The sequence below is a fragment of the Calidris pugnax genome, unplaced genomic scaffold (assembly GCF_001431845.1).
Source record: "Calidris pugnax isolate Ruff unplaced genomic scaffold, ASM143184v1 scaffold42, whole genome shotgun sequence".
In the NCBI taxonomy this organism is placed as follows: Eukaryota; Metazoa; Chordata; class Aves; order Charadriiformes; family Scolopacidae; genus Calidris; species Calidris pugnax.
The window spans coordinates 12,431,290-12,448,280 of record NW_015090920.1 but is presented as its reverse complement, the minus strand read 5'-3'; the positions used below and the strand labels follow the sequence as shown (position 1 = coordinate 12,448,280).

General features: G+C 41.9%; 1 protein-coding gene across 1 annotated transcript in view; it reads left to right on the top strand.

The window, feature by feature from the left end:
* The window catches only part of FAT4 (FAT atypical cadherin 4), a 177,223-nt gene extending 162,884 nt beyond the window's left edge, over nucleotides 1-14,339 (top strand). The window contains exons 15-18 of the mRNA XM_014949819.1: nucleotides 233-357; nucleotides 1,495-1,712; nucleotides 6,746-7,007; nucleotides 11,794-14,339. Of these exons, the coding sequence (XP_014805305.1) occupies nucleotides 233-357; nucleotides 1,495-1,712; nucleotides 6,746-7,007; nucleotides 11,794-13,670 (2,482 nt within the window). The 3' untranslated portion in view covers nucleotides 13,671-14,339. The remainder of the gene's footprint in view (nucleotides 1-232; nucleotides 358-1,494; nucleotides 1,713-6,745; nucleotides 7,008-11,793) is intronic.
* Nucleotides 14,340-16,991: the final 2,652 nt, after the last annotated feature.

Genomic DNA, 16,991 nt, shown 5'->3' with positions numbered 1-16,991 from the left:
CTTCTTCTCTTGCGTAACAGATAATAGGATTTTCACTGTCTCTGAATTCCTTCCTCTTTCATAAGACTATTAACTTGATGCTGAAAATCGTGATCTGTTTAGAAACATGAGCTGTCTACAGAGCAGAGCCTCCCAATTTTGGCCTTTCTGGGGGGGATGATGTTCCCCAGGACATTTTCTCTGCTTATTTGTGCGTATATTCCTCAGCATTTTCTTTTCTGATGTGTTTCAGGTGTCCCAGACTAGAAGGCGCTTGCACCACCAGCCCCTGCCAACATGGTGGCACCTGTGTGGACCACTGGTCGTGGCAACAGTGTCACTGCAGAGATGGACTGACGGGAAAGCACTGTGAAAAATGTATGGAGAAGGTTTCACTGTCTTTCTCTGTAATGTACACCTAGCTGGGGTTTAACCAAATGCCATGAAGAGTTTCTTTTCAGAATGAAAAGATAATGAATTTTATAAAATAATGCAAACGAGTGGCACGCTTCATTCTTAAGTAATTTTGAAGGAAAAGTCCATACTGGACTGTTGTCCTTTCATGAGCTAAAAATAGCAACAAGTTACACATATCATGTTTTCTGGTGTGTGTATCACATTTCGGGTATCTTGCACTCATTTAAAACTACTGCTTCCCAATAGTATGTAGTCGGTAACTAAAATAAAGCTATCCCAAAGGAGGGATATGGGAGTCTGCTACGAGGAGGTAAGAGGGTAAGGGAAAACCCTTCCCTTCACATAAACATTGTGAGCATGTCCTTACGGCTTCTCCGAACTGAAGGCCTTTTTATCAAATGGCTGTCAGATTATATGCAAGAAAATATGGTAAATGTAAATAAAAGCAAGCCATTTACACTCTGGGGTTATTAACTCACATATGGATAGCTCTGTAAATCAATGTGGGATTGTCTAGGAGAGCAAAGTGATTTATTTCCATGTAGTTATAGTATAATGACTAGGCTTTGTTTTCTTACATGTCCCATTATTGTTTAGCTGATTTATATGCTTTTATTGCGCCGGTTTACAAAAGAATTTAGCCATAATTTTAACAGCATTTGGTAGTCAATGCTCTGCCATTTTTACTCTTTTTTTATGCCGTAACAAATAGAAAGTCATTATCTCTGCCCCGAAGAGCTTAGAGTTGAATATATCATGAAACCCTGCTCGCAGTAATGGAAACAGTAACATCCCTGGGAAGGAATTACAGTTCTGAGAGCCAAATTTTTTTCCCTACTCCCTCACTTGTTCCCTGGTGAGTTTTAATTTACTATTGACTGATAGCAGCAGTAAATTACTAGCACACTCCCACTCTCCAACACACATTCTGGTTGAAGCCAGAGAATAGAGGGGCTGAAATTGCCATTCCCTCCCGCTCTCCCCCCTGACCTGCTCTGAACTTGATCTCTGCTCTGAGAGAAAATGGTTGCTATTAGGCAGATGATCACTGTGGCTGTAACGAGCTGCAGGCTCTGAACTTCCCCGTGCTTGTCCCAGATATTACGGCCGACACTGCCTTATCGCTGGAAGGCAAAGGACGACTCGACTACCACATGAGCCCCAACAAGAAGCGAGAATACCTGATGAGACAGGGCACTCGAGGCGCCGGGCCAGGACCCCCGAACGTGGAGCGCTTGGAAGTGAAGTTCAGGACAAGAAGTGAGAACGGCGTTTTAGTTCACGTCCAGGAAAGCAGCAACTTCACTACCGTGAAGGTAAGATTACAGCTAATGCTGAGTTTGATTTGATTGGACTGCCTCGTGCACGGTGATCAAAATCACATTTTTCCATTACTCTCGCTGTTTCCTTTATAAAATATTAGGTCTTTAACTGAGGCTAGGCACTGCTCCAGTATCATTCATCTTCTCAACAATTCCCTTGCTATTTGCCAAGGTATCGGAAGATCTTGATGGTTTTGTATCTAATCAGTTTTGTCTAGACTCCAAATAGTGACTGTTTTAAGGCAGCAAGAACAGCACTCATTGCCATATTTGTTATCATCATTAAGTTACACTCTACAGAACAAATCGTTTTGTTATTGGCCTTTTATCTTCTGGTTTTTCAGGCCTCGAACCCAGACCCTCCTTAAGACAGCAAACAATTGCCAAAAAGTTTTTGTTAATTCCTACTAGCATGGCTCATGCTTATCAAACTAGGAAGTGAAAGCATAACTTGAATTCATGAGCTTACCCATAGACCAGTGTCAATATCAAATTATTTTGAGATTTGTAGCTGAATTAATGCTTCAAATGCCACACAGTTTGGGTTTTTTTTTCCCAAAGAGTTTATTGCTGCAGAAGTTACCTTTCTCAAGAGAAAGCGATGGTTCGGTTCCTGGCTATGACTCAGTCCATTTACTCATAACTCTAAATGAGTACAGCAGTGATGTTGGCAAGCCCCTTTATTGGGTTGGTGTAAGCTCCAAGTTTCCTTGACTGCTGTAAGGCTTTCCAAGTTTTTTCTCTGACTTTAGAGAAACTCATACAGAAATTCACACTTTCTAAGCTTCAGCCCCATGGATATTCTCCACCTGCCTGGTCAGAGGTACAGAGCTTTCCTGACACACCGGCTGCATTTAAGAAGCAAGTCTGCGTTACTTCCCTGGCATACACTTTTACCACATCATTTGATAGGAAGTTTCTGCCTCAGTCATATTAGCAGATAAGATCTCATTATTTTGAGTTCTGGAGAGAAAAAAAAACCCAAATACTACCTTTTTCTCCCTAGTAGAATTTGCTAGGTCAGCTCTACAAACATTATTAAAAAAAAAAAAAGAGTTCTCTTTCCTGGCTGAAAGCACTAGTGGTGTGTTTATGCAAACACTCTTATTATTGTTAATATTGGTGAAATTATACAAGCAAGCAGAGCGGTGTCAAGTCCCAGATCCAGCTGTGTAAGGGCAAAGGGTGGAGGTTTGCCTAGTAACAGATGCAGCAGTCTGAGGGAGGAGAGGTAACATCACTCTACTGATTATTGCTGACAAATTCCCAGATGATGCTAGTTACTAAAACTAGTAATTTAACTGTAGGTAATACCATCTGGCTTCTGCACCGCCGCACATACCTGGAGTAGGTATCATGACAAGCGCTTCTCTCAGTGACGGCCCAAGATGCCAGTAAAACCAACCCATGCATAGCTCTCCCTGTCATCTCAGTCCACACCCAGTGCAAAAGATGAGCTTTTAGGACTTATCTTACCAATGCTTATAAATACTTAAAGGGTGGGTGTCAGGAGGATGTGGCCAGCCTGTTTTCAGTGGTGCCCAGTGACAGGACAAGAGGTAATGAGCACAAACGTGAACATAGGAAGTTCCATCTAAACATGAGGAGGAACTTCTTTACTTTGATGGTGGCAGAGCACTGGAACAGAGAGTTGGCGGAGTCTCTGTCTCTGGAGACATTCAAAATGTGCCTGAACGCCATCCTGTGCAACCTGCTTTAGGTGGACCTGCTTTGTTCGGGGGGGTTGGACTAGATGATCTCCAGAGGTCCCTTCCAACCACTGTCATTCTGTGATACCCTGACATCTGTTTACAACTCTTGTCAGTCTTCAGAACAGAAAATTTTATATGTTGATTGTTATGTCCTTTAATATGCTTGTTACCCATTCAGAGAAAACCTGCCATGTATTTTTTAATATAAAACTGTCCTTGGGAAAAGCTACAAGTCCTGTGGCTACTTCCATGCTTCCACGTTTTTCCTCTTGTAGTTAACTGCCTTAGGCATAGCAGGGATTGGGGTAAAATTAAAGAAACAGTAATAAATTAGACCCCCTGAGATTGTAAGCAGCTGATTCGCTAACTGATGGATGTAAACTCCCCCTAAAGAACCCAAGAGAAGTCTTTATGTTATTAAGGGATCCTTAATCCAGGAAAGATACAAAAACTAGCAGATTACATTAAACAATGGTCAAGTTCAGAGTGAAAATGCAGCCCAAAAACTACACAAAAAGGAAGAGGGTAGGAGATTCCTTATTAGTAAAGCTCTTTGTCACAGCTTATTTTCCTACAAATAACACATGTAGCAACTAATTCAATTAGAAGTAATGGGATAATTACAGCAGCTTAAAGGTGAAATTGTCTGCCTTGTTTTAATTGGAAATCTCATCTGAAATTAGATTAAATTAGCATAACTGCAGCTCTAAGATCTATGAATTCTACAGGTAGACCATGTAGATTGCATGTTGCCTGTATGAGCTAACACATGCATATGTTAGGATGGTGAGGCACTGGAATGGGTTGCCCGGAGAAGTTGTGGATATCCCATCGCTGGAACTGTTCAAAGTCAGGTTGGAAAGGACTCGGAGGAACCTGGTCTAATGGAAAATGTACCTGCCCATGGCAGGTGGGATCCCTTCCCACCCAAACCATTCTCCAAACCATTCTGTGATTCTGCGCACGTATTATGTTACAGGAATAAATCAGAACATAACTCATTTAAATGATATCTCATCTAGTGGGCCATAAATCTGTAAAGGCTAGAGCTCAGATTTAAGACAAATAAGAAACAATTTGTTCAGTAAAGGAGACTCAGAATATTAGTAAAGTTGGATCATCCTTGTAGTTAGGAATATGTTTGATTTAGCGGTTCGTTCTTTTCATTATATTGTGCTTGTCAGTTGCTCTGCCATTTAAATAAAACCCAGAAATGGGTGTTACTCAGTATTGTCAGCATCAGCATTTGTTTCAAATTTAGAAATATGTTGTGCTTCAAGGAACTGAGATGAACATTCCCTATTTTTTCCTGGTTGAAAAAGTCATGGACCAGTCTTGTCTCTGGAAATTTTATTTGCCAGGTGCCACTAGTATATTATTTATGAGTCTGTTAGAATTAGTCACATGCAATTTTAAAGAAACAGAAATAGAGCTAAAGAGTCATATATCAGTATGGAAAATATCAGTTGCTGACAGGTAAATAATGCTACAGTTCTTCTCTAATTAAAAGTTACGATTCTGCGCTAAGTCTTCCCATAAGCTTAGAGGGTATTGTCTGATATGGTATATTTAATTTTGTTTACATAAAGACCAAAAATACAAGGCAGTATTTTCATGGAGCGTAAAAGACAAAGTAAGACTAGCAAACAAATACAGGTTGCAGACATAAATATATGTATATATTCTGCCCAGTTAATCTTTTCAGAAATACTTTTGATTGTGGCAAACGTTTAATAGGTTAAAATAGTCTGTGTGACTGCATTTCTGAATGTGGGATTTCCTTTGGACTGTGTGATAGCTTAGATGCATGCCACCTGTGTTTGCCGGTAACAAAAGCATCCTCTCTCTGAGGGGCAGCTTCATCAAAGAGTCCCTCAAACAATACATTTTCAAATAGTCCAAATTATTGCACTTATAAATGAGGTGCTTACACGTATTAACCATTGTATTTCTTGATCCAAATGGAATACGTGCTAGATACATTCAGTTCAGGCTGCTGCCAAGACGTGAGCGTGGTCTTACAGCCGTATTCAAGCTGATCTGTATGAACAAAGTCCTCAGCTTGCATCACTGAAGAAGTAAATCCAGAGCATTTAACAGTTTCTGGAAAGGAGAGCCGCATTCTTGCAGCTGGTGTGTCACCTCACAGTTCTTCCCAGGTGAACCTTATTTTTCCTGGAACAAAGCATGCGAGGCTTAGAGAGCTTTCAACAAACCTGGGGCTCTGACCTTTCCTGGTCTATGGGCGTGCACGTTCTGCACGCTCGTCCTACAGATCACAGACTGACCGAGCTGCAGCGAGGAACACGAGAGGGAAAACAGTTTGCTTATTTAACATGTATGGCCAAACGTGCAGAGGATGGAAGGAAGCTTGCAACAAGCTCCAGAGCCACCCTATATGAGCTGTACACAAGCCCTTAGTTGCTCAGCTGATGTACCCAACTCCCGGTCAAGATCTCAGAATATTTGAATGTTTGGCAGGTTTGGATGTTGGGTGTTTTATTTTTTTTAAACTCCTATTTCTTAAATGCAGAGTTTGCACTGTTCTCATTTTGGGATCATTTAATATCGAGCTAGTAAGAGGTTTGAAACCCTGCGTCTCATGATTCAGTAGAATTGTGAGGCTTCATTCCTAGAGGGAAAGCCAAAATATTTTGCATGGAATTCAATAGTGCCTTTTTTTTCCTAACAGCTCACAAGTTTAAAACCGTTTTGCTCAAGTAAGCACCATTTGAAAATTCACACGCTTTGCAACTCTTCAGAAAGGTTTCTAAAATACAACTATTTCTCTGCAAAATGTAAATCAGCAGCAAAACCAGTTAGGAAATGGGAATCTTGTCCAAATCCTGCCATGCCACATATATTCCTACTGTGTCATAATGAAAAATAGATGGAAGTTTTTTGGGCAGAGACAACATCTGTTTACTCTGCAAAGCATTTTCCACGCTTGCATTAAAGAAGGGGGGAGAATTATTCTTTTATTGGTTAAAATGTTTTGTCATGTTCGTGCCCTATTGCTGGCCCCTCAAGAGCTTTTTCTCATATGAGATTAGCCAGGGAATGAGTGGATGGCAGCTCTGAGTTCTCTACAGATACAATGATGTATTTAATTGCATTCAAATTTTTAGTACTAAATAATTAATGCATTTTTAATACAAAACAGTTATTTGGGGAAAAATATACCCAGGCTTCCCATTGCAACCAAAGTTACTGTCGCTGTAGTGAGTAGGCGTTACACTGGTTATGTGTGTATAGGACACACATGGTTATGCGTGTATCATTTTAAAATGATGCATTTTACTGTTTTCTGATCAGATAAAAGGTGGGAAAGTGCACTACATATCCGACGCTGGAATTGCTGGGAAAGTGGAAAGAAATATCCCCGAAGTGTACGCTGCGGATGGTCAGTGGCATTCGGTGCTCATTGAGAAGAATGGGTCTGCTACTGTCCTCTCGGTGGACAAGGCTCACAGCCGAGACATCCTCCACGCCACGCAAGACTTTGGTGGACTAAATGTTCTTACCATTTCTTTGGGAGGAATCCCATCCAGCCAACCTTTCAAGAGCACAGTTGCAGGTAATTTTTTGTTTGTTTTTATTTTTTAATATAGTGCGCATAAGCAGATTTGAGCAGACAGAGGGTCTCTATTTGCTTAAAGGTTACAGAATTGACTGTAATTCTGCATTAGTAACTAATATACTTCCATACTTTGCCAGGAAAACAGCAAATGGCATGAGCAAGGATTGCTGACTTTGTTCCTTCAATACACGCTGCAGCCTTGTTGTTTCCAAAGCAGGCACTCCATCTGTAAGGCTTTTTGGAGGCAGGGGGTGGGTTTTCTTGCTTGTCTGTAAATCAGTTCTTTTAATTTTGTTATGCTAATGGAGAAGAAAGGATCTATTCTTCACCCAGGTTGGAATCTGGAAAACCAAGGCAAATCTTTTACTTGGGCAAAAATGGCAAATGAGAACTTTGTCTCTGTAGGGGTTTGTTAAGTACTATAGGATTTAGCCTGTTTTTAATATGATTAAAATATTTTCTGAAACTCCAACTTCCTCCTGCTTTATCCTGCTGTCAAATGAAGAATAGGATTTATTTCTGAGCAACCGAAACCAAGGACAATAAGGAACCACCCTCTGACTGAAATCTAGCTGTTAAGAAGTAAATCAATCTCCCTGAAGAGTTAAAACAACTGTCTTAGACCCTGGCAAAAGAAGTAGATAACGTATATTTGATATCGTTCCCCCAGTGATAAGTAAAGATGGAAGTGATTTTTAGCTACAAACTGTGAAATACTCCAGACAATTAAGGCATAGGTTTCACAGAGTTTTTTATATTGAAAAATCTTCCTGACTTCAAGAATTGCAAGCAGATAAAGGATCTTTGGAGCAAATTCACACTTCACATTTGTGTATTGTGAGTTTGTATGAAATCAAATGAATGCTATGCTTACCTTTGCCATTTTTACATGTATGTTTTATGAGCAGTGTATTCATGGAAAAGTCAGAGGCTTTTAGGGGAACTAAACAAAGAAAATAGAGGACGCTAAAATCTCACCACTGCCTGATGCTGTGGCAGACAAATTAGGAATGTCTGGCTTCCATTAGGAATACACAATCCAAAATCTCTTATTCATATGATTTTATTTTACTTTAATATTGGATTACATTGTGTATGACATACCAAGGATTTACAAGGGGGAGGTATAAAACTCTGCATGAACTCAGAGAGTCAAAAATATCTGCAGCACTGTTAAAGGCAGACAAACACATACAGGGGTGGCAGTTCCAAGGCTGTGAAGCTGGTATATCCAGTAACACTTTCAAACTCGAGTAGATCTGGCAAAATCCCGATTGCGGTTTATCGCATCACTGCTGCACATGCCACCAAGCATCTGGCAAGGTAATCGTCCATTTCGCCTGGGCTCCCACCTGAACCCAAATCCTCAATTTCCTCTTTATTTGGGAATGTAGAAACAGGAGAAAATGAACGTGTAAGTAACGATGACAAAAATACATCTCTCAGAATGGAAATGACACAGAAAAAGCATACTAGCTAGACTTGGAAGGTTCTTTCATGTCCCTTTACACTTGCATCTCTCAATGAAACGTGTTTGATGTTGATACCCACTTGCATCTCATTTCTGACATCAGAGGACGTTCAAATTTTAAAACAACGTACTTTGAAGATTATAAATCTGTAATATCGTCTCATGCAACTTGAGTATATTTGCTATTTCATGACAGAGTGAATATTCATAACATTTATCTCTGTGCTACCTGTTTTTACAGAGATTTCCACAGTTATTCAAAAAGTTGCCATTCGTAGTGGCTCTTCTTCCATACCAGCAATATTTTTGTGGAAATGAACCTTTCTCTGACACTACTACTGCATGGAAAATATGCTCCCCTTTATTCTTTCACCCAAGTGGGATGCTTCAGGACTGAGTAGTGGGCACTTTCCTTCTCCTTTTGATTATTTTTAGTGATAATAGCTGATAAATTTGGTCTGGAATAATATCCTCCTATAAACCTTGCACCGTGTAAGGCATCCCAAGGACAATCCAGCAGAAGTTAAGGAGAAATGAACATGTTTCTTACAGTAGCTGTGCATGTGGACACTGAAAGCATGACTTAGAATCTTACAGAATCGTCTAGGTTGGAAGGGACCTCTAAGATCGTCGAGTCCAACCATTAACTGCCAAAATCACCACTAAATAGTGTCCCTAAGCACCTCATCTCCCCATTTTTTTAATACTTCTAGGGAGGTACCTATAAGAAAGACAAGAAAGACAGGCTTACAAACGCGTCTCTGCATAGGATTTTGAGCAGCTCTGAGCAGAGGTCAGCACAAGGTTGCACTACCCTAAAACCCGTGCAGAAAGGATTAAGTCTGGGGAACACGGAGAATTATGAGGCTGGCAATAGGCGGAATTTTCCTGCAACCTCACACACAACCACAGCACAAAGGCAGGGGATAATCCCATCTCCTGGGGCTCTCACAGCACTGAAACTCGACGTCACCACTGTCAGGGGAGCACCACAACCCAGCTATGGGAGGTTTGGGAAAAGGCCACTTGAGATCCGGAGACATAAAAGTACTGCCATGATTTTAGGGGACAGTAAGACAGGAGTCTTGGCTGAAGCATGACAAGCAACTTCAGCTCAGAACAGGGGAAACTGGAAAGGACACAAGCAAAGGGGAACGGAAGCTAATGTTTTCTGCTAGCACAGCCAAGCAGGAGCATCCACAGGTGTCTCTGTGTGGATGATAAGAAGTTTTAGAAATACGGGAAAACTAGGAAACAAAAACATTTAGGTATAATGAATGAAGTTAGAATTAATACTCATTCAAATTAACTTTAAAGACATTAAATGCTGTTAGAATAGATGTTTCCCTATGGTAACCATTTAAATTCTTGACTTATTTACTGAACAATGGAGCCTTTCATTTAGCTTCAGTGAAATGGGTCTATAAATTGAGAATTGAGTTTAACAATACATTTTTAGAAGATAGAGTATTTCTACGAAATCTAACCATTTGCTCATTGTTTATTATTTTGGCAAAATAATTCTGCTTCAAGGGGAAACTACATTATAATAAAGATCTGGCAATATAACCTTCAGACTTCCTTCAATGAATCTGTCTGTGAAATAGCATGCTACAATACAATCACAAAAGTGTCCATTTGCATTGCAAACCTTAGATCTAATCTGCTCACTGAGAAGCAGAGTTGAGCCTCTGTGTGCTAGCAACCCATTTTTACCCAAAATGCATTTTTTTCATTTCAGTTTATATTATGCTTTTTCCTCAATTTGAACTTCATTCTCAGTCCCCAAACTCGAGGTAGACACTTCATAGTCAGAAAGTAGTTCCTTCTTCTGTACAGTCTGTAGAATTCTTAAAAGACAGATCAACATTTCAAATCATATTTAGGCTTCTGCTTGTAATTGCCTGGTGGTTTTTTCAGATTTAATGGAAGCCATGGGAGTGCAAAATGTCTTACAGGCCTTGTTAAAAACATGATATGTTAATTTTCAGCATCTTAATTGCAGGTTTTGGTACATTTTATTTACTCACCTAAGAATGTTTTTGTTGCTTTGAAATCTTAATGTGGAAGTTAAAAACCACAGTCTGTTTCTGAATTCTTATTTGTCAGGCTTAAAAGAACCAAGATATCTTGGTATCATTTCCGTTAAGTGCCATGCATGTATCTTCAGAGAAATTACTTAATTGCTTTCTTCTCTTTAATCTCCATTTTTATGCACAGCTTAGATGTGAAAATCATTAGCTTTAAAAGGTGCGGGTATAGAAATTATGTCAGAAGCTCCGGGCATGACCAGCCTTTACTTAATCTTGTTCTGCTTAAAAGTAGATTTCAGTTCCTATCTAATATGAACCCTAAAAAATTATCAGAAGGAAATCTGGAGAGGGACTTTTTACAAGGGCATGTAGTGATAGAATGAGGGATAATGGCTTCAAACTGGAAGAGGGCAGATTTAGATTAGATACCATGAGGACATTTTTCCCTATGAGGGTGGTGAGACACTGGCCCAGGTTGCCCAGAAAGTTTGTGGATGCCCCATCCCTGGAAGTGTTCAAGGCCAGGCTGGATGGGGCTTTGAGCAACCTGGTCTGGTGGGATGTGTCCCTGCCCATGGCAGGGGGGTTGGAACTAGATGACATTTAAGGTCCCTTCCAACCTAAACCATTCCGTGATCCTATGATTATATGACTGAGGTTTCCATTTTGTTGCAGCTGTGTTGGTGTTTCTTCTTCCATTTTGGGGGTCAGGAAGCACACCACAGATCTTGCCATCTGCTGATGCAAAAGGTTTCCCCTTTAGCATGACATCAATGCTCAGAGTGTCTTTGTCCTCTATTGACAGTTCCAGAGGAGAGCCACCAAGCTAGTGAGGGGTCTAGAGAACAAGTCATATGAGCAGAGGCTGAGGGAACTGGGCATGTTTAGTTTGGAGAAGAGGAGGGTGAGGGGAGACCTCATTGCCCTCTACAACTACCTGAAAGGAGGTTGTAGAGAGGGTACTTTACTGAGAGGGTGGTCAGGCACTGGAACAGCCTGCCCAGGGAGGTGGTGGAGTCACCGTCCCTGGAGGTATTTAAAAAACATGTAGACATGGCTCTTCAGGGCATGCTCTAGTGCCCAAGATTATTGGTTTGTGGGTGGGTGTGATGTGGTGGGGTGTTGTGTTTTTTGTTTTGTTGTGGTCTTTTTGGTTTGTTGTTTTTTTGGTTTTGTTTTTTTTGAGGTTGGACTACATGATCTCAGAGGTCCCTTCCAACCATGGTGACTCTGTGACTCATACTACAGGTCCTGACGTGACTCTTGCTTTTCCTCCTAGGCTTCGATGGCTGCATTTCTTACATCAAGTACGGCAGGGAGAGCCTTCCCTTCGCTGGCAAGCACAGCCTCGCCACTCTCTCCAAAACAGACCCCTCGGTGAAGATCGGCTGCCGCGGCCCCAACGTCTGCGCCAGCAGTCCCTGCTGGGGTGAGCTGATGTGCATCAACCAGTGGTATGCCTACCAGTGTGTCCCACCAGGCGCCTGTGCCTCCAGCCCCTGCCAAAACGGGGGCAGCTGCGAGCCCGGGGCGCACACCGGCTTCACCTGCAGCTGCCCTGAGGCCTACACGGGACGGACGTGCGAGGCGGTGGTGGCGTGCCTGGGGGTCTCCTGTGCCCCTGGCCACGAGTGCAGAGCAGGGATCAATGGTGGCCACATCTGCCTCCCGTCCCCGCACCCTGCCGAGCTGTCCCTGCCCCTCTGGGCTGTGCCGGCTATCGTGGGGAGCTGCGCCACCGTCCTGGCGCTGCTGGTCCTCAGCCTCATCCTCTGCAACCAGTGCCGAGGCAAGAAGTCAAAAGCCCCGAAAGAGGAGAAGAAAACAAAGGAGAAGAAGAAAAAAGGGAGCGAGAATGTGGCGTTTGATGACCCGGACAACATCCCGCCCTATGGTGACGACATGACTGTCAGGAAGCAGCCTGAAGGGAACCCAAAACCAGATATCATCGAAAGAGAAAACCCGTACCTCATCTATGATGAAACCGACATCCCACATGCCACGGAGACCATCCCCAGCGCCCCGCTGGCTTCCCCGGAGCCCGAGATCGAGCACTACGACATCGACAACGCCAGCAGCATCGCCCCCTCGGATGCCGACATCATCCAGCACTACAAGCAGTTTCGAAGCCACACGCCCAAGTTCTCCATCCAGAGGCACAGCCCGCTGGGCTTCGCCCGCCAGTCCCCCATGCCCCTGGGAGCCAGCAGCTTGACCTACCAGCCTGCCTACGGCCAGGGCTTGAGGACAACCTCTTTAAGCCACTCGGCGTGCCCTACTCCCAACCCCCTGTCTCGGCACAGCCCCGCACCCTTCTCCAAATCATCAACTTTCTACAGGCACAGTCCAGCAAGGGAGCTGCACCTCGCCATAAGGGAAGGGAGTCCGCTGGAGATGCACAACGACGTCTGTCAGCCCGGCATTTTTAACTACGCCACTCGGCTGGGGAGGAGAAGTAAGAGTCCACAGACCATGGCAAGCCACGGTTCCCGACCGGGAAGCCGCCTGAAGCAGCCCATTGGGCAGATCCCTCTGGAGACTGCTCCACCGGTGGGGTTGTCCATCGAAGAGGTGGAGAGACTGAACACCCCTCGCCCCAGAAACCCCAGCATCTGCAGCGCAGACCATGGCCGGTCCTCTTCTGAGGAGGACTGCAGAAGGCCTCTGTCCCGGACAAGGAACCCAGCCGATGGTATTCCTGCGCCCGAGTCCTCCTCCGACAGCGACTCCCACGAGTCCTTCACCTGCTCGGAGATGGAGTATGACAGGGATAAGCCCATAGCGTACACCTCCAGGATGCCCAAGTTATCCCAGGTCAATGAGTCCGATGCGGATGACGAGGACAACTACGGTGCCAGGCTGAAGCCCCGGCGGTACCCTGGTCGCCGAGGTGAGGGGGGGCCGGTGGGAGCACAGGCGACCACCGCCAGCGCCGGGGAGAGCTCCCTGCCCGTGAAACTGGGGCAGCAAGCGGGAAGCTTCAACTGGGACAACCTCTTGAACTGGGGGCCGGGCTTTGGGCACTACGTGGATGTTTTCAAAGATTTAGCATCACTTCCCGAAAAAACAGCAGCAGCAGCAGCAGCGAGTGAAGACAGCAAAGGTGGTACAATGAAGCCTGTTTCCAAGGACGGGGAAGCAGAACAGTATGTATAGGTTTTATCTCCTGGTATTGCCACAGTGCAAAGCCACGGGGACCGGTCCAACCATTATATGGTTGTAGAAAAGCAAAGAGATCAGCATTTGAACCCCAGGCCAGTTTGGTTGAAGGAGACTTTAAAAATAATAACCATTTTGCTGCTGAAAGAGACTTAAAACATTTTTAATTTAATTACGCTTGGATGGATTTATTTCTCCTGCATGCATTGTATTTGAAAGCAAGATATTCGGCATGCAGCCTTTGGAAAGGGTTTCCTATTTACCATTGTTTGGTTTGTGATTCTTAAATTAATAATGCTTTGTTCTGAAAATGAACTAATTTTTTTTTTTTTAAAATTGTGAAGGATGTGCATATTGTCTCCAGCTACTAACCTGTTTTACGATGCAAGAGTATTGAGGATTTAATTTTCCTTAAGAAGCGCATGGAAGAACGATGGTGAATGAAGGAATTACAGTAGTAAGGTGTCTCAGAAAACATAGCTACCATATCCTGCAGTTGCTCACATGTAACTATGGATGAAATCGGCTTGAATAATTGCTGGCAACAGTGCTGTAAGTCTTATTCCATACACGAGGTGCTAGAAGCAGCTCAAGCCAGTCAGCACTTTAGGAGTATTTTTCTTTTCAGCTTGTTTATTTGTTTGAGGTTTTTTTTCCTTTTTTTTTTCCCCCTTTTTTTTTTTTTTTTTTTTTTTTTTTTTTTTTTTTTTTAATCAATTAAAAGGACTACTCTTTTTTTTTTCCCCCTTTTTTTTTTTTTTTTTTTTTTTTTTTTTTTTTTTTTTTGGACAAAGTTGTGTGAGAGCTTCTGAATCTCTATGAAATATTTGGGGATGCTTAACCTTGGTCCCTGCCCACCCCCCTCAGTGCTTCCAGTGGGAAGGCAGCGGCTGGCATTTCTCAGCCCAGCCAGGTAACCTGGCTCACAGCAGCAGCAGTGGCAGCAGCATGATCAACAGGAGAGAGGGGGGAAAAAAAACCCTCCATTTTCCACGTCTTGGCCTCTCATCTTGTCTGTGCTTCTGCTGCAGTCCCTGCTTCTCCCCACGTTTCATTTTCCCATCTCTACTATGGAAAGGTAGGAATAACACTCACTCGCCTACCTCACAGGGGTGTTGTGAGGACTAATTAGTTAACTCATCTGAAGTGCTTAGACTTTATAAAGCACTATAATAAGTATTATCATAATTATTATCAAAGCACTGCCTAGCCTTTGTGACCTTGGAGTGACATTTTCTGCATTATATGATTTTCTATGATGGAAACTTTGAAGAATTATTTATTGTATAGAAAATTACTGCACTCTAGCATTTTGGAGCGGATATGAGGGAAAACTACTTGTAGATTCATTAATGTAGCTTACTGTTTGTCCCAAATTCCCTAAAGTTTTAGGTAAAGTAGAACCTCACAAAGTCCTTACATCTTCATGCAGATCTGATGAACCTATTGTACTGTGTAAAAACTTCAATCTTTTTTTTTTTTTTTACCTAAGCTGTGTTTTTATATCAATATTTTCCTATGCTGAATAGTTTTCTTACTTTCAGGGAAGGTAAGAAAAATACTTTTTTTACATTTGTTACTTATGTAACATCCATATTTTTCACATTTTGATAAAATTGTAACATACTGTATGCTTTCTACCTGTAAATGCCAATAATAGAATTAAAATATTTATTTAAAATCTTTAGTGTGTGTTATTGGAAACCTCTCTTCTTTTCTCTCTCTCTAATTTCCACTCCTTGATCTTCACTTTTACTAGCTTTTTATTCAAAAAATGTGCTGTAAGAAGTGAGGTGATGGAAATTTGTTAACCCAGACTTCCACCTCCTCAAAAAGCTGCAGCTTTCCAAGTATGTAGATAGTTAGGAGTGTGAGAACAAGAGCTTAATTTAATAAAGCAGCAGTTGAACAATAAATAACTGCACTCTTGTATATTTATAAGAGGGTAAATCAAACTTGGACAACTTGCTGGAGAAGGCAGAGTGAAAAAGTTAAGACTGAAGGCAAGAGGTGAGTTCTGAGGTTACACTTTGAATTAGTGGTATTTTGTTTAAAGAACTTAGAAAAAGAATAACAATTTTAGGGTGGGTTTTTTGTTTTATCTGTTACTTGTTTCTTCTGGAATTTTTTGGTCGGCTTGTCTCAGAACCGGCAATGAGGAACTGACCCTTTTTGGCTAAAAATGCTGCCAACTTCATCTTGCCCCACAATAGTGAAAAAATAATGGGCCAAAGTAGCCCACATTTGTATGTAAGTAGTTTCATCTGAAAAAACAAGAGATCCACAAATGATTTCGGAATTTGAGAAGCTGCTGTAATTAAACATCTGTTAAAAAGCTGTATGTTTAGTTTGAATATTATCCTTTAATACAAACTGTACTACATCCAAGCAGTGATTTTAATAACACATGAAAACTTTAACAAATGAAATCTTTTAAATGTAACACCAAACATATTGGGAACTGCATTATGCCAGTTAAGCATTCTGAGATTATCAAAAAGTTTTGTTAAAGAAAAATAATACGCAGTGTGGACTTACACAAAGTTTATATCATAACTTTAATGCAGTTTGCAGTTTACAGTTTGTGTTGTAGTGCATTCCTCTAAATTTTGACACTTTCTGTCACAGACAGAAGAATGTTTTACTGATTTCCTTGTTTCCCTGTTTCTGAAAAGCACAGAGATGGTTTTGACACTTAAACATATGATCCGTTTCTGCCTTTTTTTTTTTTTAATTCTTTCATGATGAGGATCAGAAAAGGGCTCCAAGTGAATCATGTGAAACAATCATCCAAAATTATTAGAGTTGAGAGGAGTGAGCTGCATAATTCACCTGGTCCATCATCAGAACTGCATGGTCTTGTTTCAAAATCTGGGACATATTATAAGTCACAAATATGTGAAAAGGAAAACAGTCTGCACCGTTCACTTCAGTGCACAGGAGCCTCCAAACACATCTCATTTCAGCAATTTTGACTTAGTGACCTGTCTTTCTGCTAGTAGCTTGCAGAGAGACACTCTGGTTTCTTTCCTGTGGGATGAGGGAGGGTACTGTGCCACTGTCCACCTTCGTCTGGAGGGCCACAGCTGAGCTGTCATTGCCAATTCAGGTGGGGACGTTTTCTCCTGATGATTAATGAGATGAAAATGGACAGGGATATGGCAGATCTGCTCAGCATTCTCTTGTGTACCTATGAAAAGGCAAATGTAACAGAGTTTTGAAATATTGCAAGTTCTGGTAGGGGGATAAGTTATTGAAAGAAGTGAAATCTAGATTTGTCTGATTCAAGAGCTTCCAGTATTTTTCATCAATTATATA